Consider the following 27,826-nt stretch of genomic DNA (forward strand, 5'->3'; position numbering starts at 1 on the left):
AAAAAAAAAATGGAACCATTTAAACATTTAAAAATCATGGTTATCTTCTTGGGCTAAACAAAAATGGGTGGCAGCTAGATTTGGCCTGCTAGCCAGCCCGGTCCTGGAGGATGTAAACATCAAAACAGATCTGGATTTATGGAACCAGAAACCGGTCAAAGCCGGGGGATGAGAGAACAGAGCAGGAATCAAAGAGCAGCTGAAGGAGGAGAAGATGCAAACCAATGGCCATAAATTAGCCTGGGGAGGGGGCTGGGGAAGAGGGAGGGCATGTCAGCGTCCCAGGTGTAAGAAGCTCAGTCACAGCCTGTTGGCAGAGAAGCGTCTCCCAGCAGTACCCCGACGAGTGGATGGACAGAAGTCCGTGGTGTGGACAGTGCTCCAGTGGGGTCCGAAGCCACGCTGGCTGAGAGGACCTCCCCATCTGCTTGTCCAGTCTTCCCATGGGTGGGAACCTCACACCGCCCGGTCCCAGTGTCATGTCCAGTTGCTGGGTGAGTGCCCAGATGTGAAGACTTTGCCCGTTCTCTCATTCGGTCACGCCGAGAGCTCCATGCCTAGGAGATTCACATCCCAGGGCACCCACACCTGCCGCACAGCCTCTGCCCCCTCAGCCCATGCTCTGGTCTCACCTGGACGTCCCCAGGACCATACCCTCACGATTTTCCCAAGGCCATAAAATCTGTATTAAAAAAGCTTTTTTTTTATTTGGAATCATTTTAGAAAAGGTGCAAACATAACACACAGTTCCCTGACACCATTCCGCCCGGTCTCCTCTGATGCTGACATCTTATATAACCGTGGGACACTTGTCAAAACCGAGAAATTCACGCCAGTGCAATGTTATTAAGGAAACTACAGACTTCATTTGTGTTTCATTGAGTTTTTCTTTTTTTTTTTTTTCATTGAGTTTTTCGATAACGTCCCTTTACTGTTCCAGGATACGATCCAGGATACTGAATTGCATTTAGCCTTTTTTTTTTTTTAACTTCTCTTTTTGTCATCCTGTCACCTATTCCAAAGCAAAAGGGCCTCAATTATTTGCACATGCTCAAGGACGGGACCCCCACACTCGCATGTGAGAGAGACGGTTGCGGGACAATTTGGAGCAATTTCCTTTGATGTCCACTGGTAGCGGAGGCCTCCCGTTAGAAACTGGCAGCGGAAGGGCCACGGTGAAGACCCAATGGGACTGGAGGCGGTGGCCGAGCAGGAGGCAGGCCAAAGCACAACTGCCATCCGGAATCCCCGCTACGGGAGCCCTGAGCAGGCCGGGGCCGCCCCCGCTCGCCGCCTAATCGGAGGAAGCAGGGTGGAGCTGAATAACGTTCTCACCCAGGGGTTTCCACCAAAGATGATGAATCTCTCCAATTAAACGTGTCACGGCTGGGCTGGGAAGCCACAGATGAAAACAGGGAAGATAATTACTTCCATAGCAGGGCTGGTTGTAGGCCGGAAGGGGGAATCGCATAGTCGTAAAAATGACTTGGGGCACCTGGGGTGCTCAGTCGGTTCAGTGTCTGACTCTTGGTTTCGCCTCAGGGCATGATCTCGGGGCTGTAAGATCGAGCCCCGCACCGGGCTCCGTGCTGGGCATGGAGTCTGCTTAAGATTCTCTCTCTGCCTCTCCCTTTGCCCCTTCCTCTCCCACCAACCTTTCTCTCTCTCTCTCTCTCTTGCTGTCTCCCTCTCTTACAAAGACTGACTTAATCACCCAGCCAGGAGTATGAGAGCACCGTAAAGATTTTCCCACTGAGATGAGGTTTTAACACCCAAAGTGCCTGGCCCAGGGTTTGATGCCTCCGTTGTAGGAACAAACGTGCGCCCCACAGTTAACCATCAATGATGCACGGCACGCTCTCACCTTCTACAGATTAAGGCTTTTTAGAATCAGCTACACGGGCCAACGCCAGGACCTGCATACACCTAAAGGGCAGAGCATCCCAGGGGACGGAGTTCTAGCTGTCTTCACCACCTATGTTTTGTTTTGGGGGACAGCTAGTTAGAAGCCGAGGAGCCCCCTTACCCCAGGCCACAAGATTCGCAAGGGTTTCTTCGTGGGCCCTGGGCGCTCCTCTAAGGCGTTAGCCAGCGGGTCCCAGGATCCCTGGTCGACTCACTTCTTTCAGAACATTCCTTGTAGCAAACAAACGCTGCTTTTGCTATAGTCCCGCAATAGAAAATCGTTCTGTCCTTCGGCACCAGCGGCCACCAGCTGGGGCACTGGGGACTTCACTGGTTCCCTTGCTGTGAAGGCCGGCCTTGGAAACCAAGGACCCCCTTCTAACAGAGCAGCCTCTCCCATCCAAGCCAGAGGCTCAGGGAGCGATCAGGATGGCGTCGAGCTCCAGGGCACGGGTCACGGAACCGGATCCTGCATCTAGGATTCCAAGTCCTTCTCACGCTCTCAACCTTCTACCGGCCACTGAAGGAGCAAGGGATTACAGACACGTTGCTCTCACCTGAGAGGTCCTTCTCTCTCTCTCTCTCTCTCTCCTCTCAATAAGTGACGAGGGTTTCTTCAGATAACAGACCGGGAAAAGTATTACAAGCCTTATTGAAGTTAACAGCAGATTTTTAAAATTTGGGGTTGGGACGGGGAGTAAATAACGCAAGAGGCAACGCCTTTCTGTTTTGAAGCCTTCTCATGAGAAGTGTTCAAAACTAAAGGGTACACTTCATAAACAGAAGGTTCTGGACACAAATTCCCCTTTTCTTGGCAAGTCAGGGCCATTGCTAGGAGGCTTCATTAACGGGCGGTGGGTCCGGGGTTCACCACTGGTCTCTTCGACCTCTCCTCGAATGGTATCCCCCCTTCTCCTTCTCTGTACCCTCTCTGGTGACAGCGCCCAGTGCCCCGTGGGTTCAGACACCAGATCCCCAGACCTAAGAACTGTTTGTTAAACAAACCATCAACGCTTGGGCTTTGATCCAAGGGGTGGGAGCGAAGTGCTGGGAGGGCCTTCTGTTATTTTCCTGGTGCCTGCCTCTGTTTTGGGCCGCCTCTCTACTCAGTGCATTTGGAATTTTCAAAATCCACTTGGTGCCGGCGTTGGTGGTATAGTGGTGAGCATAGCTGCCTTCAAAATCCACTTGGCCAACCCCCCGGATTGCAGCCCACCAGCTCTGGGGGAGATGCTGGTAATGTTTGTGAGGATGCTTCCCAGGTGATCCTGATGTTCCTGTCGAGCTGAGAACCGCTATTGCCCTGAGGTCAACCTCTGCATAAACCAGGCCCTGCCTCTGCCCAGAAGCCAGACTTTAAAATTCAATCAGCTCTTGCCACCTACCCTCTTTCTCCTCATAACCTCTTCAGACAAAACCCCTCACTTCAGAGTTTTCCAAACCACACAATGCTTCATAGACCAACATAGAGATTTTTATTTCCAAACATAAAGCAGATACATTTTTAAACACATAAAGCAACAACAAAAACATCAAGCCAGTCTTTGAGAACACAGCCCCTTACAACTTGAACAACAGAAAGGGGCTGAGGATGTCAATGCAACTTTGAAACACAGTACTGAGAAGAGACTACAAGAGGCCACGCGTCCCTCCCTCCTGAGCAGGGAAGGCTCTAGGCTGGTTGTGGACTTGATGTGAACCGAGATAAAGCACATGTTTCAGGACACTCACTTGGCTCTGATACTGCTTGCCTTCCCAGAAAGCTTAATTTATTGCAAATGCATGTTTTACAATCACAAATAATATGATGAGAGTGGATATGGTCCCTGTGAATACTGTTTACATAATAGAACATTTTAAACAGTGAAGTTAGCTTGCTTTTCATGCCAAAACCCACTTACGCGCGCACACACACACACACCCACACCCCCCCACACACACACCCATTCCACCAGGCCAGTCGCCTGGTCCACACTGCATTAACCAGACCAATCCAGCGGTATAAACAGCCAGTCAAAGTCAGGTTGCAAAGATGGAGCAGCTTTGCCCCTGAGGATTTGTCTGAGGGTAGAGGGATTGCAGGGACCTGGCTGATGCCTCCAGGTGGGGCTCTGCAGAGGCCTGGACCCTTCCTTGGGAGAGGAGATAAGACACATTAATGAATCCATCAGGCTTTGGAAGAAGAGGGTTGGTCTCTTGGACTTGAAATGGAGGGAGAAAGCATGCATTCCTCCAAAGCTGGTGCTGGAAACTGGCCATTTTTCCTGCCCCTGGCACCTTATGAATACCAGTGGCTTCTAAAACACAAAGACACAGGCAGACACACAGAGTAAGAGAGACGTGGGTGAATCCAGGACCCCTCGAGCTAAGTCCTCTTTCACAAGCTGTCCCAAGAGAAAGAGAGAGCATCACTTCCAGACCAGCTTAAGGAAATTTCCAGATGGCAGAGAGTCTCAGGGGTCAACTGACATTCCCCTTTGTGTGGAGAATGACAGGGGACAAATAGCTGCCCCAGAAGAAGTATAAAATGCTATTATCTGAGGAAATGTCCTGCGTCCAGCACGGTCACCCTGAGGTTGCCAGAGACCATGATGTGTCTGTTTTCCAGAAGCCCAGGGCTGGGAACCAGGTTGTCCCACCTGCTTCTGCGCAGATGTGTGTGTAGTATACACACACCACATTCACACACACACACACACACACACACACCTTCCTCTGTCTACTTCTTCTTTGCCAATAAAACTTCTAGACCATGCATGGCCTTGGCCCCTAGAGAGAAAAACGCCTCTTTTTTTCTCTAGTAGAAGAAATCAGAGCAGCTTTTCGGGCAGTGACGTCACTAAGCCTACTCTGTTCCCCCCCAGCCCTGCGCCCTGTGAGAGGCAGCCTGTCTCCATTCTTCCAGGGGACACAAGCACCTGTCCTCAGCCTCTGGCGCTCATCATGGTGGTGCCTGTTCCCGATGTCAGTGGGAGGTGAAGAATTCCCTGGAGGGAGTGGGCCCGGGGCAATGCCCTGCAGCCCCTGCTCTGGGTCACCCTCCACTCGGTAACCGGCCGCCAAAGTAGCAGCCCATGTCCACCAAGAACAGAAAGGCAGCTGAGGCTGGAGTTCCACGGAGAGGCCTGGAGCCCATCATCCCTGGGTTCCAGTCCCAAACGGGCGACTCGCGGACTCTGGTTGCTTTTCGGCAAGCTGCTAACCCTCCCTGGGCTCTTCTTTCCACAGGATCATGACCCATAACACAGGCTTTTCGAAGGAGTCAGGGCCCTCCTGTAGGCCCTCAATGGAGGTTTCTTCCCTCTTCTCAGAACAGGGGGACTGCGGGCCGGGGGACTGATTGCTGACCTTAGGGGTCCACATCCCTGGAAGGAAGCCTGGACCCTTTGGGTAAAGAGATCCCTCCGTACGCTCACTGTCCCATCTGGACAAGGTGGTTGGGTACCAACCAGTGAGCGCGGGTATGTTGCCATGACAACCAGCAGGCGGGCACGGGGTGGGTGGGGGATGCTCAACTGGCTGACTGTTCTCTAAGACTCTGGGTGCGCTGCTGTGAGTTTTGTTTTTTTAATTCCCTTTTTAAAAACAAGTTCCTCCTTCTCACCTGGACAGACAGAAGGCATTTCTCTTGTCATTGAAACATTGAGGGAGAACTGATGGCTGGTGTCAGTCCTTTGAATCTGGCCCTCTGCCAGAGGCGCCCATGGCCACCTGTGGACGTGTCCCCGCGCTTTCCCTTCCCCTCTGCTAGAAAGTGAGGGGTTGGCCTGGAAAAGCTCAGAGAGCGCCTCTTTCCGGGATTTACACCCAGGAGTAATTCATGTTCCAGAAGCAATGAAAGGAAATATGAATTTCCTGGGCTCCTTCCAAACACAAAGCTGTTCTCAAAAGCTTAGCCCTGGGTGACAGGGCCGGGACCGGGGAGGAGCACAGCCTGGGCAAGCAGGGGCACGTGACGCATCTGCCTGTCCCCAAGTCTTAAAAAAGATGGGGCTGGAAGCGCCCCGAGTGGGGAAGGAATGCCCGCAACACCTTGGGGAGGGTAAGGACCCAATGGACCCAGAGAGCCCTGCCAACCGGTGGTGCAGGGGGTGGGCAGCGGCGCGACCTGCTCTCACTCCTGTGATCAGGAGGCCTCCGAGCTCTCTGGCGGAGCACGAAACCGAGACACAGAGGATCCAGCTACCCACTCATCCACCTAAGTGCCACCTGAACCCACCCTACCCTCTGTCTTGCTGAGATGCCCGCTTTGCTGGGGGCCGTGTTCCTGGGTTCCTTGCAGGTGTCGAGGAACCATGTGACACAGTCTGACCAATGGAGGACAGAAGTCTCTGGGTGGAGCTTCCGGGAAGGAGGGCAGGTTCAGCTTGTTCATCTTCCCTCTTCCTACCTTGGAACCCAGATGAAAAATCGGAGGTAGGGCAAGCACCTAGGGCCGTGAGGTAAACACAAGGAAAAGGAAAGAGAGCTATAGAATCCTTGGCTCTGGGGCGCCTGGGTGGCTCAGTCGTTAAGCGTCTGCCTTCGGCTCAGGTCATGATCTTGGGGTCCTGGGATCGAGCCCCACATCAGGCTCTCTGTTCAGCAGGAAGCCTGCTTCTCCCTCTCGCACTCCCCCTGCTTGTGTTCCCTCTCTCTCTGTGTCTCTCTCTGTCAAATAAATAAAATCTTGAAAAAAAAAAAAAGAATCCTTGGCTCTGACATCCCTGAGCTGAGCAAAGGATGCCAATAACTACCTGGCTAGATTTCTCAGGATGAGGGAAAAGCAAAGTCCCCGGCTGTTTAAGTCAAAGCTGGTGGGAGGAGGGATTCTGAGATTCTGGGCTGAATCTAGGGATTTCCCACCACCATCTTCTGAGAATAGCTAACATCTCAAGCAGGACAGGGGATTCCAGGGCTAACTTCCCCTTTTATGGTTGCAGGGACGGTGACAGGGCGCTCATTCAAGGTCACCCAGCTGTTAACAGCAGAGCTCCATCTGCACCCTGTCCAGCACTGAGCACTGTCGCTCTGTCACCTGATGCGGTGAGACCTATCTCCTGCTCCGGACCTAACTCCTTGTGTCACTGGGTGGACAGGAGCTGCTGGGACCTCAGTTTGCTCCCCTGCAAAATGGGCACAGGTTGGAACAAGACAGTCTATAAAAACCCTTCCACCTCTGACCATTTGGAAAACCAGGTAATTTAGCATTTCCTACTCCATTTTGCTTCCCTTGAAAGTTCGATCTGGTAATTCATCCCATTATCTGCTTTCTGGGCTTAGCTTGCATCACCCATGTACTAAACTAAGGAAAGTGATTTTTGATTGGGAACATCTTCATTTTAAACCGCCCCCCCCCAAAAAAAAAGAAAGGAGGCGGCCAAAATTGAGTTTGCTGAGGGGATGGGTATCAGGTGCAAGGAAGTCAAACAGGTTTTTCTCGAATGACCAATGGATTGATTGGCAGCAGCTGCCTGGAGTGGCTTTTTTTTTTAAAGATTTTATTTATTTATCTGACAGAGAGAGACGCAGCGAGAGAGGGAACACAAGCGGGAGAAGAAGCAGGCTTCCCGCGGAGCGGGGAGCCTGATGTGGGACTCGATCCTAGGACCCTGAGATCATGACCCGGAGCCTGATGTGGGACTCGATCCTAGGACCCTGAGATCATGACCCGAGCCGGAGGCAGACACTTAACGACTGAGCCACCCAGGCGCCCCATGCCTGGAGGGGTTCTGAGAAGGACTCTGAGGCCCATTTGGGCTGGAGAGGGGGAGGGGAAGACCTCAGTAATCTACGATCAATGTCTGCCCTGGATGCAGTAAGAGCAGTAAATGTCGGTGTATTTAGGGCTGGGCCTGTGCTGAGCTCTCAGTTCACGGCCTCGCCACCTCTCCTGTACTGCCCCAGACTGGTGACGGTCAGACTGGCTGAGAAGAGTGGGGTGGGGGGAGGCCCGCTGGAGTAGCTGAGTTCCCATGAGAGAGGGAATTAGGGCACAATCCCGGCTGGGCCAGGGACACAAGAGGCTTACTGGACATCCCTGTGCCGCCACCAGCGTGAGCCGCTCCTCAGGATTCACAGAACACCCTGGACCCCTCACCCCCCGCCCCCCCAAGGCACAGTCTCCCTTCCTCCCTTGGGGGTCCCTCAGTGCCCCTGCTCTGGGGACTAACAGTGGGCAGGAGGTGGGGAGGGGCAAGAGCTTATCCTAATTCTTGGCCAAATTGATCGATAGAATGTTTATTTCCAACTCAGAAAATCTCCAGTGGGGTAAAGTGGGCTTCTCAGTTTGGTATTTCCAACCACAAATTTCTACCATGACCCATGGCTGCAGATGAATAATTGTGTCAGGAAGAGAAGTGACAATAAACATGTAGCATCTGAGGGCTTGCACATCCAGAGCAAAGAGCCCGGAGCAAAGAGATGAGGTGGTGAGAGATGCAAGTGAGTCCAAAAGGCTTCCTCTGTACCCTGGAGGGGGGTTGAGGTGTCAAACACACTCGCCTCTGGGGTTTTTCATGGGATTCAACAACCTCAGCTGAAGTCCCCACCCTGTGCTGGGCAGCGGGCTTATCCGCGTACCAGCCATGCCTGGGACCGCGCAGGAGGACAGAGAGCTGCCCAGCCTGCGGCGGGGCAGGAAGCCCTGCTTCCCCGCGCAGTGGGAAGTAACTGGTGTGAAGGTGTTTGCAGAGGACCCTGGGGTCTCTGCCCCCCCCAACCTGGGGGGTGACCCTGTGCCGATTCTAGGACGAGAGCAGCAGGGAAGCCCATGTGCGAGCTGGTCCTCCCGCCGAGTGGAGGGCAGAGCGCCCACTCACTGAGATCTCCCTGCACCCCGGCAGAGCCAGCCCGAAGCCCTGTCGGGGAGGTGAAGTTAATGTCACTCCCCGAGAACTGTCGTGGGGATTAAACGAAATATGGCTCCTCCGGCGCCTACCAAGGGGCCGGGCACCTGCAAGCACCAAATGGAGGGCACTCTTGTTTTGGAGGCCATTGTCCCCTCTGCTCCGAAGCGGAGCTCCTCCTGAGTCTCCCCTGCCATCCACACCCACACATCCTACCCCTCACCCTCGGGTCCTGCATGGGCCTTTCCCCGCGAGGTCAGACTAAGAGAAGGGGCACAGGGTGGGGGGCAGCTGAGGAGGGGACCGGCACCTTTGGTCATATTCAGTTTTCCTCTCCCCCCTCCTCCCCTCTCCCTCTCCTTCCTGCTCCCATACTCCCCCCTCCCCTTCTTCCTTCTCTTCCTCTTTCCTTCTCTCTGTCCGTCTGTCTGTCTGTCTGTCTCTCTCACACACACACACAAACACACAGAGCTGGGCCGGGCCATGATATTCACATTTCTTTCCACGACTCTCACTCTGGGCACAGAGGAAAAATAAACACACAAGGCCCCACTGGGGCACCTTTCTCAAATGGCACTTGAAAGCTCTTTGCGGTTGTTGTTCAGGAAGCTGGAAAGTCATAAAAATCATAACTGTCTGCATCCACTTTAAGCAGAAGAGATTACACTTGAAAAGCACCAGCAAGTGAGCTATTATTTCACAACTGTATTTATAGGAAAGTAATGAAAATATCAATTCTCTTTTAAAAAAGTTATGCAAACAAGCAGGCTCTATGGCCTCCTTATCAAAGTTTAAAAAATATGCAGAGACATTCTCCACCCCACCCCACCCCACCGCCGCCATCAGCCTGCACACTGCAGATCCCCCCTTCCCGACGTGGGCCACAGGGGACACAGCAGCCTTCGCCTGGAGCACCTGCTCCTTGATGGAGCTCCTGACATGGGGCCGGGGGGGGGGGGGGAGGGTCCCGCTACAGTGAGCCAGAGGGTGGGGGTGCCTGGCTCTGTCTGGCTTCCTGCTCTCACTGTGGGGCCAAGGCTAAGTTCCTCCCCTCTCTGGGCCTCAGCCTCCCGGCCTGCAAAGTGGGAGAGTGGGAATGGAGATTGCTCGAAGGCCCTGCCATAGTCTGACCTTCCAGCGGCCGGACCCACACGGCCCAGTGAGCACCTGGGCTTGGCCAGCTTGGGCCCAAGGCCTTGGCTCACTCAGCCCTGATTTTCCACGGCAGTGGTCCCTGGAGAATGGTCTTGTGGCTCGTTTCCTGGTATCTGGAGAAAAGTGTGCTTTCTGAGTGCAAACCAAGACCTCTTCTGGGCAGTACCATTTTCCTGCCTGTGAATGCCCAGCTCCGCTGAGTTTCAGGGAAGCCTGGGTTCGGGCCCTCCTCCGCCACTGGAGAGGGCGGGGCCGAGTGTGCAGGAGTGCTGCGGGGCGGGGCTTGGTGCCACCAGTCAGGACCCTCCTGGATCCTCCGTTTCTCTCCCTTTACAGGGCCTTTTTGGGTCTGGACACTTTATGATCCCAAAGGCCTAGAGGACCCCGTCTTGGTCTCCTGCAGACGAAATCAGTTTGTAAAGAATGGGCACTAGGCGTTTTCTGAAAGGACACTTAGTGTTGATTAAGGAAAAACATGATCCAGTTATAATGCACTTAGGAGCCATCCAGAATTCCCTGGGGAAGAAGGGACATGTTTCTGGCCTCAGGGCCCAGCACAGGGTCCCCCGGCTCCTCCCCAGGGGCTGCAGGGAGATTAACAGCCTTGCCCTGCCCAGAGGGAGCCTCATTTGGGGTTTGGGGCGGCCCGGGCCATGGCCTCTTGTGAGGCCATGTGTGGGACACTCTGGGCCCAGAAGACCCGCCTCTCTCTGAAGTCCCTTCTTGCGGGAGGAAGAGGCAGAGCCCTGCAGACAGGCTCAGCCCTAAGGTCCGTCTCTGATCCCTGTCCTGGACCCTTGATCCCTGGTACCTGACCTCCCAGATGCATCCCTTCTGGCCCTTCAGCTCGAGTCGCAGACCAGGAAAAAGCAGAGAGCAACAGAAGGGATGCATCTTCCCGGGGGTGATGCACACAGCGCACTCCCCATTCTGCATGAAGACCCCCGCGACCGAGTTTCTCGCCTTCCCTTCTCCTTGCACACAGCACGTGGGGCCCCAGCTCAGCGCGCCTGCGGATCAGTGTCATGGCCACGGACCTCCACTGTGGCTCTGTGCTATCGGAGGCTGGGGGGGGGGTTGCGGTTAGCGGTCCCTCCCCCACCCATGGAGCCCCCATGCTGTGTGCTGTTTCAATGCTCTGGGTCTCCTCGTTATAGCTCTTTTCCTTCCTTGATATCACTCTATCACTTGTCACTTGTCACTGCTGTCACCAGGCCCGCCTTCGATAATCACCACTTCTGCTTCCAACCCACAGCGTCTAAGCTGCTGTCCTTTGTCCTCACTGTGCCTAAAGCAAGAGTAACTGGGCGCCGAGTGAGGGCCTGTGTGGCTCTTCCATGTCCGCAGCTCAGGGGTCTTCTAACAGCTGGGCTCAGGGCTCAGCTTCCGGGCAAGCAGTGGCCATAAGTGACATGTTATTTGCTCCTGCTTTTCAGGGCGCGGGTTGGGGGGGAACTGCAGACCAAGGCAAAATGCCACCCAATCCCACTGGACCCTCAAAGTGCTAGGAATTCCGCCGCCCCACAAAGAGACATCATATATGAAACGATACAGACTAAGCATCTACATACAGAGGCTATAAAAATTCTATCCACCATCCCCTAGTCACACACAGGACAGCTTCTGTATAAATAGACTAAGACGACACCGTATAAAAAGTGGTTTTCTTTGGAGAACGTCAGTAGAGTATGTGTCCGGCGGCCGCCTGCCTCCGCAGCCCCAGAAGCAGTGCTGGGGCGGGCGGAGGGTCGGAGAGGGGCCACCTGGGGTCAGGTGGGCGGCGGGCCGCTGTAGCGGAGCATGAGCCTGAAGGAGCGGGCGAAGTTGTTGACCATGGAGCAGCTGCGGCTGTCCTCCCCAACAGGGAGCAGCAAGAGCAGCAAGAGTAAGAACAGGAGCTGCAGGGGGAGCGCCACGCAGCACACCTTCGGGAAGAGGGAGCCGAGTCCTCGCCACCGCGCCGGCCACCGCGGACTCTGCAGAACAAAGGCAGGTGTGAGTGGGCGCAGGGGCCCTGAGCGGGAGGGGAGGGCAAGGGGGACACTAGGCAAGCAGTGGCCCTGGGCTGATTGTCTGACCGTGTGGGTGTCAGTTTGTCCGACTGTGAAGTGGGGCTAATGTCAATTTTGCCAGAAACAAAGATCTCTGGTTTTCTCAAATCATTCAGGGTATGAAAGGTACCACCACGTTTATCACCATGCTCTTCACCATCACTTTCTCCTCCTCCTTCATCACCACCTTCACTGTCAACGCCACCAATATCACCCAAAGGCCAGTCATGCAGGTCCAAATGCCTAATGAACTTCCTTGCAGCAACATCCGTGAAAGTGGCCAAAAGACATTTCCTAAAGTCTAGAGGGACTGGTTGGGTTGTGGCCTCATGGGATGTCCTCACTGCCAAAGAGTGCAGGCCCAAGAGCGCTGGCGACTCAGGGAAGTAGAGGTCCCGTGGCCAAAATACAGCATGGTGCAGGGCAGAGGCCTACCTCTTAGGAACCTGGCTGACTAGGTTCTATCGCAGACTCTGTCACACAGTATCTATGTGACCTTGGGAGAGTCAATAACCTCTCTGGGCCGTTTCCTTCTCTGCAAGATGGGGATAAAACACCTACCCCTATTTGTCAGGCTGTAGAGAAGACTCAAAGTATATTTATATACCAATTTAAAAGTATATAAGCTTTTATTAGTAGGACTATTACTGTAGAATATATCTTTTGGCCCCCTGAAGAACCAAAGGGTCACCCTCCGGGAATCCAAAGCTACAGTCAAGTGATGGTGAGGATGATGGTGAGGATGATGGTGATGATGGTGGTGGTGGTGGTGGTGGTGGTGGTGGTGGTGATGACAATGGTGAGGATGATGATGGTGGTGGTGGTGGTGGTGGTGATGATAGTGATGGTGATGACAATGGTGAGGATGATGATGGTGGTGGTGGTGAAGATGATGAGGATGATGATGAAGATGATGGTGGTAGTGATGATGGTGGAGATGATCATGGTGGTGGTGGTGATGGTGATAGCATGATGATGATGATGGTGGTGGTGATGGCAATGACAGTGATGATGGTGACGGAGATGGTGATGTGCTGGTGATGGTGAGGAGGCTAACGATGATGATGGTGAGGATGGTGATGTGAAGGTGATGATGGCGGTGGTGACGGTGATAGCATGACAATGATGGTGGTGATGGCAATGATAGTGAGGACGGTGAGGATGGTGGCAGTGATGGTGATGTGAAGGTGATGGTGGTGGTGACGGTGACGATGGTGAAGGTGATGGTGGTGGTGGTGACGGTGACGATGGTGAAGGTGATGGTGGTGGTGATGGTGACGATGGTGAAGGTGATGATGGTGGTGGTGACGATGGTGAAGGTGATGATGGTGGTGGTGACGATGGTGAAGGTGATGATGGTGGTGGTGACGGTGACGATGGTGAAGGTGATGACGATGGTTGTGGTGACGATGGTGAAGGTGGTGGTGGTGACAAGGCGGTGATGACGGCGAGGGTGAGGATGGCAATGGCAGTGCTGACAGTGATGAGGAAGCACGGCTGAATGGGGGGGTTCTGACCTGGGCACTTCCGACTCTCTAGCTCTCCCACCTGAGTCACCGCACCTCCTGCCCCAACGATCTCCTCCAGGTTGATAACACTTGACCCTATGCCTCCAGCCTCAAATGTTCTCACTCACTGAAGCCCTTCCACACTGATTTTGCAAAACCAGACTTTTTACAACCCACACGGCGGAGAGGCCCTCCCGGCTGCACTGGTATCAGCAGGGACTCTAGGGGTGGGGGAAGGTAGGTCACCCGAGCAGCTGAGTGAGCATGAGTTCCCACAGCTGCCGGGGAGGGTCAGACCTAGTTGGCACGTGCTCTGTTCCCTGGCACCTGCCTGGTTCACGTGGGGCTGCCTCAGCCTGTGTGGACTCTAACTTGACTCCTTGACATGTCACATTGACTCTATCTGATTCCAAATCTCTGACCCACCCAGGAGAAAGGAAAAGAGAACAACATGCTGCAGGCCCATGCTAGCCTGGCATTACCCTCAACTAAAACCCTATAATGAATGGTTTCCCAAATGCAAAATCTGTTTACAGTGTCCTGTTTGTTTGCACCTGCATTTGCAGAGCTAGCACTCCGCTTATTTAAGTGAGGAAGGGTGCCTTGGCCAGGATCCTCTGGAGAAAACATCTCTGAAGGTCCAAAGTGTGTTTGCATTGACAAGTGTTGACAAGGGGTGGTCTTTTTTCAAAAGACTCCCAGTGGCTGTTCACTTAGAGCTCACATTTTCGCTTTGAGGGACCTGAATTCTGAAATGCTCTTTGAAATAAGAGATACATTTTAAAATGATCCTCAGATGTTTAGAAAACACACACACACACACACACACACACACACATACACACACACACACACACGCAGGCATGAACTACCTTTCTAGAAGCCAACAAAGAAGTTGACAATCTCAGCTCTTCCCAGATCTGGGAGCTGCTCTGTGCCTCAGTTTCCCCAGAGAAAGTACTACCTGTGTTCCACCCACTTAGAATTATCCGAAGAGAGAAGGGGCTTCCTCTGGAAGCAATGCACTCCCAATCCCTTAGGGTATGGAAGCAGGGGGTCGACAGCACATGGTGGGGGGGCAGGAAATAGGAGATGTTATGTAGGGTAACTGAATGCTTGGAAGTCCTTCAAGATCTCACACAGACCTGAGACTCGAGGGTTTGAGGAGTTCAGGCAAGAAGAGTTTATCATAGTAAATGTGGCCTAATCTACCTTGGATGAAAGGTGACGCGGGGGAAAAGAAAAAGTTTCGAGTTCTGGGTTCTACCCTGGCTCTGGCGCTTCCTAGCTGTATAACCTAGGATAGGTCACTCAGTCTCTCTGAGCTGCAGTCCCTTCATCTGTTGCGGAAAAGGGAGGGATGATGCCTGCCTACCAAAGTTAGAAGGGTAAATGAGGCAATGCATGCTATGCTCAGTAAATGCTCACTCCCTTCCTCCTCTAACTGGTGGATACTGGGGCAGATAAGCCGCTCCTACAGCCCCACAAGCTTCCCCCTCTACCTGGTGGTGCCAGGGATCAGGCACCACCAATCTCCTCAGGCCCATCAGAGAGAAGAGCACCACCCTCCTTAAATGCCATCTCTTGGCCCTTCAAAGGCCCTCACGTGCTCCCGCCACTGGGCCTTTGCACAGGCTATCCCTTCTGTCTGGAATACTAATCTCCCTCCTTTTTCCAATGCACCTAATTAGTTCCTACTGATCACTCTAATTTCAGCTTGTGAGTGGCTTCCTCAGGGGCACCTTCCCTGCCGTAGACCAAAAAACAGCCCATTATACATTTTCACAGCCCCAATACCTTCCCTTTGGATGACTGATTAAAGTCTATGGTCCTCTTGACTCCTCGGAGGCAGGGTCCACATTCATTTGCTCAACAAATATGTGCTGAATGAATGAAATAGGGAATGAAAGCGTCCTTCCCTTCCTGCATGTCTGACCGTCTGCTCCTCCCTTGGTGTCCATGGCGTAACCACACAGATCCTTGCTGACCACTGGCTGTGGCTCTTCTCACTGTCCAGATGCTCTGCCATTGATGAACACCCCGGACACAGCCCCCAGGCCCAGCGGCTTTCAGTTCTCCCCCCCACCCATTCCCCAGAGGAAGGAGCAGAGCCAACGGGAGAGGAACCAGGCCAAGGTCACACAGACAGCCTCCCTCACCACATTGTTCCACGCCCAGGCTCTGCCCACCATCCTGCATGGTGTTCTCACAAGAAACAACTCAGCCACAACACCAACAATGACAGTCACCCCAGGCCTGAGGTGTCAGTCAGCCTACGTCTGTTAAATCTGGTCCCACCCCGAGCTGGGGCCCCCAGTGTGGAAGTCACGCTGCGTCACCGCCGGGGCCTTTGGGGGCTTTCCTGGGTGGGGTTTCACCACCACAGAGATGCTTCCAGGCCAGCACCAAGAAGGATGGATAGGGGCCCGCTTTTCTCCGGCAATTCAAGATGGCCGCCATGAAGCCGTCACTAGTAATTTCTCCAGTCCCTGAAGGCACCACACACTGGCTGGCTTCCTCTCCCTGGGTTTCCCTCAGAGGAGGGCCGTGTCTGGGGCCCACTGCATTTCCCCAACTGCGCCGGTGAGTCTTAGGGTGGCCAGGGTTTCCTGGGCCAGGGCCTGCTCGCCATGCCTGTGATAATGTCTTCGCTGACTGCTCGCTGACAAAGCACCAAGTTACAGCCCCAGATTCACTTCCCGTGAGACCTCAGGGGCTCTGGACAGTTCCAAGCAGGGACAGGACGGCAGTGGCTGGGGTGGGGCTGGGTTCATTTTATCTCCTTCCTGAGTGGCTCTGCCCATGATGGTCAGGCCACAGACTGTGGTTTTCCAGAACCTTGAGTTGGTTTTGGAGAGAGATGGAAGATGACATCGTCTGAGCTGGCCTTTTGGAGGTGGTTTAGTTAGTTGGTGGGAAGGACCTCTGGATCGAGTGACCGGAGTGAGGATTTTGTCATTACTCAAGCAAGGATGCAAGCCTCATTTGGGAGATGTACGGGCATATGGCTCCTTTCCCTTCCCTTCCTTCCTTCCCTCATCATTCCTCATGAGATCCATCCATGACCAGGCTCTGAGCTTAGGACCAGAACCAAGGTCGGTGAGGGTCTGGGATGACCCGGAGGCATCTGGCTTGGGAAAGTGGGTGGTCATGATGTTTTTCACCGATATGGGGACTGGGGCTTGGTTGGGTACAGGGAATACAGTGAGGCTATCTCTATCTCTGGAACATGCTGAGTCCGAGGGTCTGTGGGACTCCCAAGCAGATATCCAGCAGGTGGGTGGGCCTTTGGGACTGAAGCCAGAAAGGAGACCTGGACTGGAGAGATGGACCCAGGAGAGTGGGAGGCCCGGAGTCAGGAAACAAAGCCGCAGCAGCAGAAGGAACTGCTCAGATGGCTGCAGAAAACCCCGCAGATACAACCACTGAAGAAAGAGGCACTGTACGTCCAGTGTCTCTAAGCAGCCACAGAGATGACTTATTAATTACAAAAGAAAGGACAGCACTGTATGGGGGAGAAGGCTGGCAGGCACCCCCTTAATCACGCAGTCAGAGTTAGCATCAGCGATGTTGGGGCCACAGCGACGCAGTGGGTCTTCCAGTAAGACACGCCAAGAACACAGCATCCCTTCTGCAACATTCCTGCCAGAAATGCACAGCCCGATTGCAATCTCAAGAAAATACCAGGGAAATGTGCCTCGAGGGACATCCTAGAAAATCTCTGACCTGGACTCAAGGTCAAGGTCAAGAAAAACAGAAGACTAGTTCTAGCCTAGAGGAAACCAAAGAGATGGACAAACCGAATGCACTGGGTGACCCTGGACTGGATCCAGCATGGAGGAAAGAGGTCTATAAAAAAGACCAGAAGTGGAATATTAATACGACAGAATATGACTCGGCACAAAAAGAAACGAGCTATCAAGCAACCCCAAAACCAGGCAGGAAACTTAAATGCATATTATCGAGTGAAAGAAGCCGATCTGAGAAGGCTCCATACTATCTGATTTCAACTCTATGATGTTCTAGAAAAGACATAACTAAGAGACAGTAGAACAATCCATTGTTGCCAGGGGCTGGGTCGGGGAGGGATGAGTAGGTGGTGCAGAAGAGGCGGGGGTGAGGGGAGGTTGGGGAAATAGAGCACATAGAGATGAACTTGTCTGGATTTCTGAAGTCAAAGACAAGTTTCAAAAACTTGATGTCCGAAGGGTTAGCATAGACTCTTTCCTACATTGGTGGTAGCACGTCGCTTCTGGGCTCGGTGGACGGACGGACAGACGGGGCCTGGGATAACACAGCACATGGGTGGAGGCCCATCCGGGGCTCTCTCCTTTTCAAGGTCAGAGACTGCGCGGTCCCAGCCAAGCCCAGCCCAGCCCAGCCCAGCCCTTTGACCAAGAAAGAGCCAAATTTAGTCCCCAAAGCTGCACAGTGAATCACAGGGGGACAAAGCCAAGTGACATCTCCTCTGTCCCCACCTGAACTGGGTCCTTTGTCACATATGGAGAAGGGGCCAAGAGGCCACGCTCCTCCCACTAAAAAAAAGGTGGTTTTGAGTGGCAAAGGCCAGGCACGTGAGTGTTCCAGCATAGTGCCTGGCACACAGTGGAGATTTTTAAAAAATCATACTTACCGAGAAAGAAAGTTACCATCTGACATGGAGAACTCACAAAGGCTTCCTTAGATTGAGTATCTGAGTTTTTCATCTGATCTAGGATGCCGATTGTGAGGTGTGTCATTATTTTACAAACCACTCAGGAAGGACAGAACCAACCAAGATGGGGCACCTGACAAGAGACTCCACCTCAAGCTGGGGCACTGAGGGGCCATGCCTTCCCTGTCAGGGGAAACGAGGAGTAATCCCACCTCCCAGAAAGGGGAAGCAAGGAAATCTGAGGTATGATCTTGGCACTGGGTGAAGCGAGGGGAATTCTTCTTCCCTGCGAATGTGAACCATAGGCTGGAGCTCCCAGAGGCTGGGTGTCTGAGTTTACACAATCAGTGTGAGCCAAAGGAAAACAAAACAGGACACCACCTGCAAGCAAAGATTTTCCATTTAGAGAAATCTCAGGTGGAGCGCATCCGGGGTGGCGGAGGGAAGCAAGCCCAAATCCTTTCTGAGAGGAGTAGCTCATAATAAGTCGCCCAAATTCCAGAAATGTGAAAATGAAAAATCACGAGTCTTAAGACCTATGCCATATGATCAAGTAAATAAAATGCAACTTTGGGTCACTCAGCATCTGGGGCTGCACCCCCAGGGTCCACAGCGTGCACAGGAGGCGTTTGCTCTCCGCTCCTGCAAACTGGGGCACCGGCCCTGCCCCAGCTGACCCAAGCAACCAGAAACCCTTGCGAATCTGCTCTTCAATGCAAAGTTTGTCGCAAGAAGGACTGTACCCCACTTCCCCGGGGCCAATGCAGAAATTCAGGCGACTCACAGCCCAGATGCAATTTAAAAAGCAATTACATTTCATGTGTCTGAATGCTGCAGGCACACGGATCCGGTGGCATTGGGCTGGCAAGTGTGTAGGAAGCTGCAAATTTAATAAATCTTAATTATTGTGTTTATACAAACAAGCAGGCTGAAGCCATTGACGTTGCTGGAGCTTTCAATGACTTGGTGCACGCAGAGAAAAGAAAAAAGTGTGGAGAACCAACTGCTCATAAATAATTAGCTTTGGGGCAGGTTTTTTTCTTCCTTTTGGACTAAAAATCACATACGAAATGTTTTCAAGTTGGCAAGATTACAATGCCTAAAGACAGAGTCTATTTTCTGCCTGTCAGGCCTGTGTGTGCGTGCGTGTGTGCATGTGTGTGTGAGTGCACACGGACGTGCACATATGCATATACGCACACACCGACCACAAGAACCAAACTGAAGGGAAGAATCCCCCCACCCTCAGAAGCGTCACTGCTCCCTTTGTTCGCAGAAAGATAAGCAGGTGCAGTGTCCAGAGAAGTCTCCGGGGCCTCTTTTACATGGCAATTAAGAACCTACTGTGTGCAGTTGTTACAAGAACTCTGCCTACCCTTAGCTCGGTGGACCCTCGTTCTGTTCAGTGCAAAACGGGCTGAGGACTCATCAACAGGAACACACACTAACGGGGGGGTCCTAGATTCAGGTCCAAAGCACAGAGCCGTGGTTCTCAAAGTGTGGTCCCAGGCCAGTAGCATCAGCATCACTTGGGAACCTGCTAGAAATGCAGATTCTTGGGCCAACTCAGCCCCAGTGAATCACTCAGGGTGGGACCCAGAAATCTGTGCGTAAGATGTCACATAAGTGAGCCCAAGATGGCCTCTGCACACTGGCTTACAGGCTGCTTACTTCTTTGCAGTGGGCTTCACAAAAGCCAGCCAGCCAGCACCGAACTCAAATTTTCACACACCCAATTATTTTACACAGAGCCCAAATAAGCACATTTTTTCTTAGCCATGTAGAGCCTGCCTGTTTTGCAGACCCTACAAAACTGTGCCCAAACTCCACTGGCCACGGATAAGACGACGCCTGTTATAAAGACCTGAATCTGCTGTTGCCCTTTGGAGCCCCCGCCCAGAGATGAGCCGCTGTGTGGAGCACCACCAGCTAGACGGGTGAACCCTTCCTCCCAGGCCCCCTCCACCCAGCTGGGACACACAGTCCACTGGGGTGGGTCTCTGCTCTTGTGCTCACTGATGGATCCCAAGTGCCCGAATCAGTGCTTGGCACAAAGTCGGTGCTCAGTAAATCCGTGTGGAATGAATGAATGAATGAGAGACAGCAAATGAACACAAGGCTATGGAGACTCTACATTCAGCCAATCACAGGCTGCCAGGAAACGGAGCCTGCTCCAGAGGCCTGGTGCCCCCAGCCATGTGTCCCCCTACTCAAAAACATTCAGTGAGCACTCACCGTGCGCAAGGCATCAGGGGACCAAGACATGACTCCCAGTGATTCCACCTGGGAGCTCCAGATCAGATGGGGTCTCCCCAGGGAGGGGCTTAAAGTGTGGAGGCCCCCGGGAGCCATGAGGCTAGACTGTGGGAGCCACCCCATCCTTCCTGATGCTCTTCCCCATTTCTTGGGGAGGCTCTGTGTTATTCTAAATTGGGGGGAAAACCAGGCCTCTAGTCTCTCTGAAGAATTCTACAACCCTTCACATGATCTTCCACATTCATTCATGAAGGAAGGAAAGTCAGCATTGACAATTCCATTTTCCAGATGGGGAAAGTAAGCCCGGAGAGGCAAAGCAACCTGCCCAAAGCCACAAGGCTAGTTGACGCCGGGCCCAAAGCATAGCGTTGGTCTTGTGATGGCCCCACCCAGTCCAGGGGACACCCACTCCCCTGCAGATGTGAGACGTGCACCCCAGCTGGAGACCAAGAAGAAATCCTGGTGTGCAAAGCACCTGGAAACAGATTCCATGGCATTAGGGATCTTGAGGAACCCAGAGCTCTTTGCAGCAGAGCACGCCGAAGGCTCACTTTGTTACGGGCCAGGGCTTGGCAGGGAAACAAGTGTGTTCCCTTTGGAAAAGGTGACATCAACTTACACTGGGTTTTCCCTGAGGCAGGGATACCCCCCAGGCCCCCGGGATGCTGTCTCCAAGGCACAGTGTGGAAAGTCAAGATGTGGGCTCTGGGGCCAGAGGCCAGAGACCACCCAGAAGCCGCACGCCTGGGCCGAACGAGTGATTCCAATCCTGTCATGGCTCCGTTTCCTCGTGCTTAAGCAGAGGGAATAACACCTCTCGAGCGTTGATGGGACAGTTAAATGAGATGCCCTGACCATGATTTAGCACAGAGAGAACAGAAGTAGAACAGGAAGGCACAACTCCCCCCTCCTCTTCTGTCCCCCGCCACCGCCGTGCCCCAGACGCCCGTCCCCACCACTCGGGGGGCCGCACAATCCAGTGCGCCCGCAATGGTCCGGGTTTCCTGGGACGGTCCTGGGCTACACCCACGTTGTCACCACGTAACTGTCAATAGTCTCCTTGTCCATTCCCCACCGCGTCCTGGTTTTGCATGAAAATCTCCAGGGTCCCTCCTCTATCATGGGTGTGTCACAGCTGAGTACACTCTGCACCCTCCTGGGGCTTCCCAAGGGCCCCAGGGCCCAGGACAGGGCAGCCCAGAGCTCACTGCCCAGAAAACGTGCCTTGGACCTCATGGAACCTTCCAGAAAGCCCAGGAGTCTGGCTTCAGCACTGCAGGCCTACCGGCCTCCAGACGCCCTGCCTTCTAGCGTGTGCAGCAGATGGCAGACACGGTACCTTCTGGAATCCAGTCGGCTCCCCTGGAGAACTCTGCGTCTGTTATTTTCGGGAAGGAGAGGAAAAGGGGAAAAAAAGACGTTAAGTGAGTGAAACTCAAATCCCAACAGAGCCTGTAATGGAATATTCATTCTGTCAGGGGAGTGTTTCTTTAAAACTTCTGGTCATCTGGATAGGCTGAACCAGCAGGTGATTCGATTTAATGAGCTTTTTAACGCACTTCAGGCCCAGGTGGGATTCTGGGCCGGGAAGGCCTGGGGGGCGGCCACCAGGCTGGGGCTGCACTGACACCTAGTGGCCAGCATGGCTGTTGCAGGGACCAAGGAGCGGGAGCACCAAAGCTTAGCGTCTGGGGAGGCCATCTCAAAGGCCCTCCATCTGGGGCTAACCCTTGTGCCTCAGTTTCCCCATCGCTTCTCAGGGAATAACAACAGCATCTCCTTTATAGGGTTGTTACAAGGACATCGCACTTCATGAAGGCTCTCATGACTATTACTATTGTTTTGTGCAAAGGCACACGGGAACCCTGGGGCCGTGCTCCCCTCTACCACACATTCCCCAGCGGGGCGTTCTGAATGCTGGCTCTGCTGCTTCCTAGCTCCATGACCCCGGGAGTTCCAAGTCTCAGAGTCTCAGCCCCCACCCCCTTTGGAGACTGGAGACAGGACTGAATGGGGTCCCGAAGGTTTCAGCTCAGAAGGCAGCAAAGCGCTCCTGAAACATTAACCAGGATGGCTCCTGCCATCGTTCCTGGAGTGCCAGCCACATAGGGTGGCAGGACGGCTACGTGACATCTTAAAGCCAAGCACCAGGACCCGTGAGCATGGCCCAGCTCTGTCTCCTCACATGAGTCTGGGCTCAGCCGGAGTCCCATCCCCGGGACCTGGGGCCCGTGCTTCCTTAGCACCTACCAGCAGGTAGCCAGAGTCCTTGAGCTTGGACTTGTACAGCATCCACTGGTAACGCAAGTCCTCCAGCTCGTTGGAGGTCCCCCTTGCTGGCCCGAGATGGAGGAGGTTCTCGAAGAGATGCTGACCCTCTGGCACCCGAGCCTCCAGCTCCTGTGGGGGAAAAGCAGTGTCACGTGTGCCTTCCAGATGGCCCAGACGGCCCCACCGGGCCGGTCAGGAGGAGCCAATCAAATTTCACTTCAGAGGAGGCTGGCAGAGCCTGTAAAGTGAGAATCCCATCGTGCAAATTCACGGGCAGTCGCTTTCTGGAACAATACAGAATGACCTCCATGGTCACTTCCATCTCTGATGTTCTAGAACCGAGTCCTCTGGAGGGCTTGACATAAGAGTTGCCATCATTATAAAAAGCTACTACTTTTCTGTTGGCATGGTTAAGCCTGGACGTGTGCTATTGGGACTGGGCAGATAATCCTCAAGACTCCTGAGCCGTAGTGATGTAGGGGTAGGAGTGGAGCTCTAAATCGGAGTGCGTGGGTCTAAATTCTGACTTTGTAGCCCTGCTTTCACGCCATCCTGCTCGTAGTGTGATACAGGCAGTTTGCTTAGCTTCTCAGAACCCACTAGAATGAGAGCTGTACAAGAGTAAGGAGGCTTAACCTGCAGCAATTGCAAGTCATCTCTGATATGGCTGGAGTCGGGCAGTGATGGCGAGAAATGAGTCATGGCCAAATGTGAGGTAGGAAGTCTGCGGGAAGGACTTCCTGCTCATAATCCCCTAGGTGATCGGACCAAACCTCTCGCCGAGGCCAAAGTATTAAAAACACTTAAAAGGCATCAAAGAGTTGGCAAGAAGGTGAGGCACATCAGCTAAAATTTGGGAAATGATGAAGCCCAGAGAAGTAAGCCCAGTGTTCAGGCCTGCTTTTGCCTTCAGGACACCTGCCGTTCTGGAAGAAACGGTTGTGAAACAGATCATGCTTTTGGCAGCCTCACGGGGCTATGGAGACAAAGGTCAAGGTCTGGGCTCTGTAGGGGTGGAGGACTCTCATAACCCTCTCCCCCTGTGGCTGAGGCTCCTAAAGGTGAATCCAAAATAAACTCACACCCTGTGTGGACTGAAGTCCACTCCAAGTCACCAGGGGCGCAGGGAGCCTCCAACATTGAACTTTGATTCCCTGGCTTCAGAACAAGAAAGCCCTTCTTGCCTGGAAGCCACAAACAAAATCCTCTGAAAAAGAGATGATCCTCAACCTCAAGTGACCCCTATACCTCTTTCACACATAATCAAAGCAGCCCCATACATGCAAGACACTGACAACTAGAATGGGCAGAAACAACACGCAGAAAAAACGTTCCTAAAATGACTTAAGATACTAGAATTATTAGACACACTCGTTATTAGACACACTCGGTAAAACAGTTCTCTTTACTAGGCTCGAAGAATTAAAAGCCAGGCTTCAAAAGTTCCGCAGGGATCTGGAAGCTACGAAAAGTGACAGAGTGGTATTTCAAGAGAACTGGGTAGAAATTCTAGAACTGGGGAATATAGTATCAAAAGTTGAAGGCATAACAGACATGTGTAATAGTGAATGAGACACAGCTAAAGAGAGAATTAGTAAACCGGAAGGTAGAGTAGAAAAACTCTCCACAGTGCAAGAGGAAGAGACCGGAGGATGAACAAGACACAAGAGAAGGGAGGAGACATAGAGCCCACAGTGAGAAGGAATACCATGTTTCAGCAGCAACACAGAAGGAGAGGGGAAGGGAAACAAGGCGATATGTTAAGAGGCGATAAGTTAAGAACGTATCAGAGGATTTTCCAGAAGGACTCTAGACCAGAGATTCCAGAATCCAGACGAATTCCAAATAAGAGAAAAAGAAATCCAAACCCTAACATATCATAGTAGAACTGCTGAGAAATAAGGAAAAAGAGAGGTAGGCTGGGGCTTGGTTGAGAATGACCTTGCGTGATATGCTTAAGGTGGGGTGGGGTTGGATTCTCTACGGAAAGGTTCTCGTCAAGGGAAGAACAAAGCCAGATTTATGATGCTGAAGGTCACTCTGGCTGCAGAATTGAGCCGTGACCTGGATGGGGGCCCAAAAGGAAGGAAGGAGGCCAGCTGAGAGCCTACTGCCATAATCAAGGTCAGAAATGGTTAAGTACCTAGATTAACATAGTGGTAGCAAGAGGGTGCAGAACAAAACACACCCAGGAGGTGGAATCCAGGAGGGGTGGGGGACTATTTAGATGTGGGAGTGGAGTAGAAAGAAGACTGGTGGTAGAAGGATGGCAAAAATGACCATGACACCCCCATCCCACCTCCCCCCACCATATCCATTCCCTTTGCAATATGACCTTGAGTCCTTCCCATCAAGAAGTGGAGTCTGTTTTCCCTCCCCATGAATCTGGCTTGGCCTTGTGATTCTTTGTCCAACAGAATACAGGGCAAGTAATGCAGGAGTTCCTACTCTAAGCCCCAGAAGCCTTGGGTGCTCCCACTTGCCCTTGGACAATGCCTCTGCTACTAGAAGCCTAGGCTGCCCCACAAGAGGAGAAGAGATGTGTGGTCCATCTCATGCTCATCTCCAGCAGCCTGCCAACCCCCAGAGTAGAGCCACCCGGCCAACCTATAACTGAGAGCAAATCAGGGAGCCCCACAAAACCAGAAGCATTGCCCAGATGGGCTTAGCCTAGATTGCCAACCTTCTGAATCATGACTTAAATGAACATGTGCTGTCTGAAGCCACAAACGGCTGGGATGATTTGTTACACAGCAACAGCTAACTGATTTCAGAGTCATGATTAGTAGTGGTATTTTCCAAATTGGGGAAACACAGATGTAGGCTGAATGAATGAATGGTTCTTCCAAAGCTCTTCTAAAATATGTGAACCAAAAAAGTTTAAGAACTGTTATTTATACACAAGTAAAAATGGCTCACAAGCCATGTGTGTGCTCTTTTTCTTTTTTGAAGAACTCCCTGGTAGCAAACACGTCCATGGGGGCAAACCCTGTGGACAGAGGGCCTTTTCGTGGGAACAAACCTGCAGCTTCGTTTCCCTGGTCTTCAAATCCTTGGCGGTGGCCATTCTCATCGCAATGATTCTAACCAGCTTGGCATTTTCCACCTCTAACCACTGCTCGAAGTCCCTCAGGAGTTGGGAGAAACCTTCATGGCTGCCTTCTTCCTGGAGTGGGTTTGCCTGAAGGAACGCACAGCAGCACGACCAACGCATCAGAGGTGAAACAGCCCCCCAGGCCTGCATCCCGGGGGCCTCCTCTGAGGCAGAGGGTGGGGATGAGGATTTCCAAAGGTGAGGAGGGGGCACGTCTCTCCATTCAGGGTGGCCACATTAGGAGTTTAATTGTGATTCAGGTCTGGGGGTCCTGCGGGGTTGGGGTGGCCCAGGGGGTCAGTGTGGGCCGGTGCTCAGGGCGCCCTGGGCCCCCCGGGGCTGTGCCGCAGGACCTCGTGGATGGGTGCCTGCAGACCGCGCAGGATCACTGCACTTTCAGCGCCGAGCTGCTGGAGCTGCGACAGTGAGTCATCGTGGTCACCTGCTGGTCTCCTAGCGGCAGTCACCACCATTCCTTGCCAGGATGGAACGGTGGTCAGCCTTGCACACACCTGTCCCTCTCTGGGCTCTGCAGCCAGAGGGAGCTGTCTAAAATGCAAGTCCGTCCAGCGAGGCCATCTGTGTGGCCCTCTGAGAGCCTCTGTCCCGGCCCTGCTGGACCCTGTGGCGCGAACCACCTTCCCCGCCAACACCCCCACCCCTGGAACCCGAGCCCCAGACACCTCTTGACCCCTGGCACTTGTGCTCTCTCCCTCTGTGTCTCTCACACCGTCTCCTCTGCATGGGACACACCCCTCCTTTCCTCTCCCTGACTTCCGCTGGGCCGTGAGGATTCCCCTACATTTTCCCAGGAGGCCTTTGCTGTCCCAGAACTGGGTCCCGGTCCCTCTGCATCAGCTCCTACAGCATCAGCCCTCGGCCCTGGCCCACTGCCCTTACTTAACTGCCTGTGATTCCCACTTCCTTGCTCCTCAAAATGTGCTCCGAGGCCCAGCGGCCCAGGCGTCCCCCTCCAGCTTCAAGAAATGCAGAGTCCTGGGCCCTGCTGAAGTGGGATCTGCGTCTTCCTACGCGCAGGGAGCACGCTGCAGTGTCAGAGGCTCTGCGCTGGGGTCTGCATTCCTGTGGGTTAGAAGCGCCTCTGCTTCGCCCACAGCCGGCCCTGGCCCCAAGCGCAGGCCTCCGGGCACAGCCACACTCGGCAGGTGATTCGGGAAGGGGCAGTACAAGAATACAGGGGAGACTGAGAGCTGGTGTGCGGTTTCCGAAGAACGAGGAAGGAACGTCTTTTCAATGCGGTTCCTTGCTTTAAAAGCCGTCAAGAGAAGGGATGGACGACACTAGGTCGTTAGGCTAGATCTTTTGAACAAAATACAGCTTATGGCACAAAAAAGGGACCCAGCCTGCATGATGGCAGGGCCAGCAGGAAGCTCTCAGCCCTGTAGGGCCGGCTGGCTACCTCTTCTCTGAGGGGTGAGGACCTGTCTGCCCGAGGGACGCTTCTGACCTTTCCTGTGGCCTGGGTCTGGGGTCTCTGGGTCCCTCTGTGCCGTGGCACAAGGAGCAGGGACAGGTTCACCCAGGATGGGACGTGGCCGAGTCCTGAGCTGAGCATGTGGCCCCAGGCGAGGAGGGGGCTTTGTTGAAGACCACCCCCCACAACCCTGACTCCGGCCCCAGCCTCCCAGGGCCCAGGGAGCCCCGCTAGGCAGACGCACCTGACGGGGACGCCTGGAAACAAGATCCATGGGATCGATGAGAAACCCGGCCTTCGGGATGTTGTTGGTGAAAATCATTTTCTTCCCTGAATCCACTTCCGTCTTCTGCAGCTGCTGGTTCCTGATGAGGCTGAGGAGACAAACGGCCCAGTCACCGCGGTGATGCAATGGGGACTCGCCAGGTCACTGGGGCATCACGTGGTAGGAGACGATCTTTCGGGTCAACTATCCTTCGGGTTTGTCAGAATGTTCCCCAGACACGTGCATTCCCAGTTTCCCACTGGGGACCCACCTTACGCTGTCATTAAAGTGCCTGTACCCATCGATGCAGGCGAGGCCCAAGCCAGCGCGGGCGGGAGGCTCACCCCCGCGCTGGGGCACTCCCTGGCTTCTACTGCTCCTACTAGAACTGTCCTTGGGCCAGGG

The 27,826-nt window shown here is 53.4% G+C and overlaps 1 protein-coding gene across 5 annotated transcripts in view; it reads right to left on the minus strand.

Moving 5' to 3' along the window:
* SYNE3 (spectrin repeat containing nuclear envelope family member 3) overlaps positions 1 to 27,826 on the minus strand; it is a 104,801-nt gene that overhangs the window by 3,940 nt on the left and 73,035 nt on the right. For 3 of the 5 annotated variants that reach the window (XM_073895847.1, XM_073895846.1, XM_025869412.2), the window contains exons 14-17: positions 27,401 to 27,530; positions 25,650 to 25,808; positions 22,607 to 22,756; positions 21,696 to 21,734 (exon numbers count right to left, since the gene is read on the minus strand). In XM_073895847.1, the coding sequence (XP_073751948.1) occupies positions 21,696 to 21,734; positions 22,607 to 22,756; positions 25,650 to 25,808; positions 27,401 to 27,530 (478 nt within the window). Of the gene's footprint in view, positions 1 to 10,324; positions 11,864 to 21,580; positions 21,735 to 22,606; positions 22,757 to 25,649; positions 25,809 to 27,400; positions 27,531 to 27,826 lie in introns of those variants that run through there. The other 2 variants (XM_025869410.2, XM_025869411.2) reach the window with 2 other exon arrangements.

The sequence above is a fragment of the Callorhinus ursinus genome, unplaced genomic scaffold (assembly GCF_003265705.2).
Source record: "Callorhinus ursinus isolate GAN/ISIS: 27379988/994484 unplaced genomic scaffold, GSC_fseal_2.0 scaffold8, whole genome shotgun sequence".
In the NCBI taxonomy this organism is placed as follows: Eukaryota; Metazoa; Chordata; class Mammalia; order Carnivora; family Otariidae; genus Callorhinus; species Callorhinus ursinus.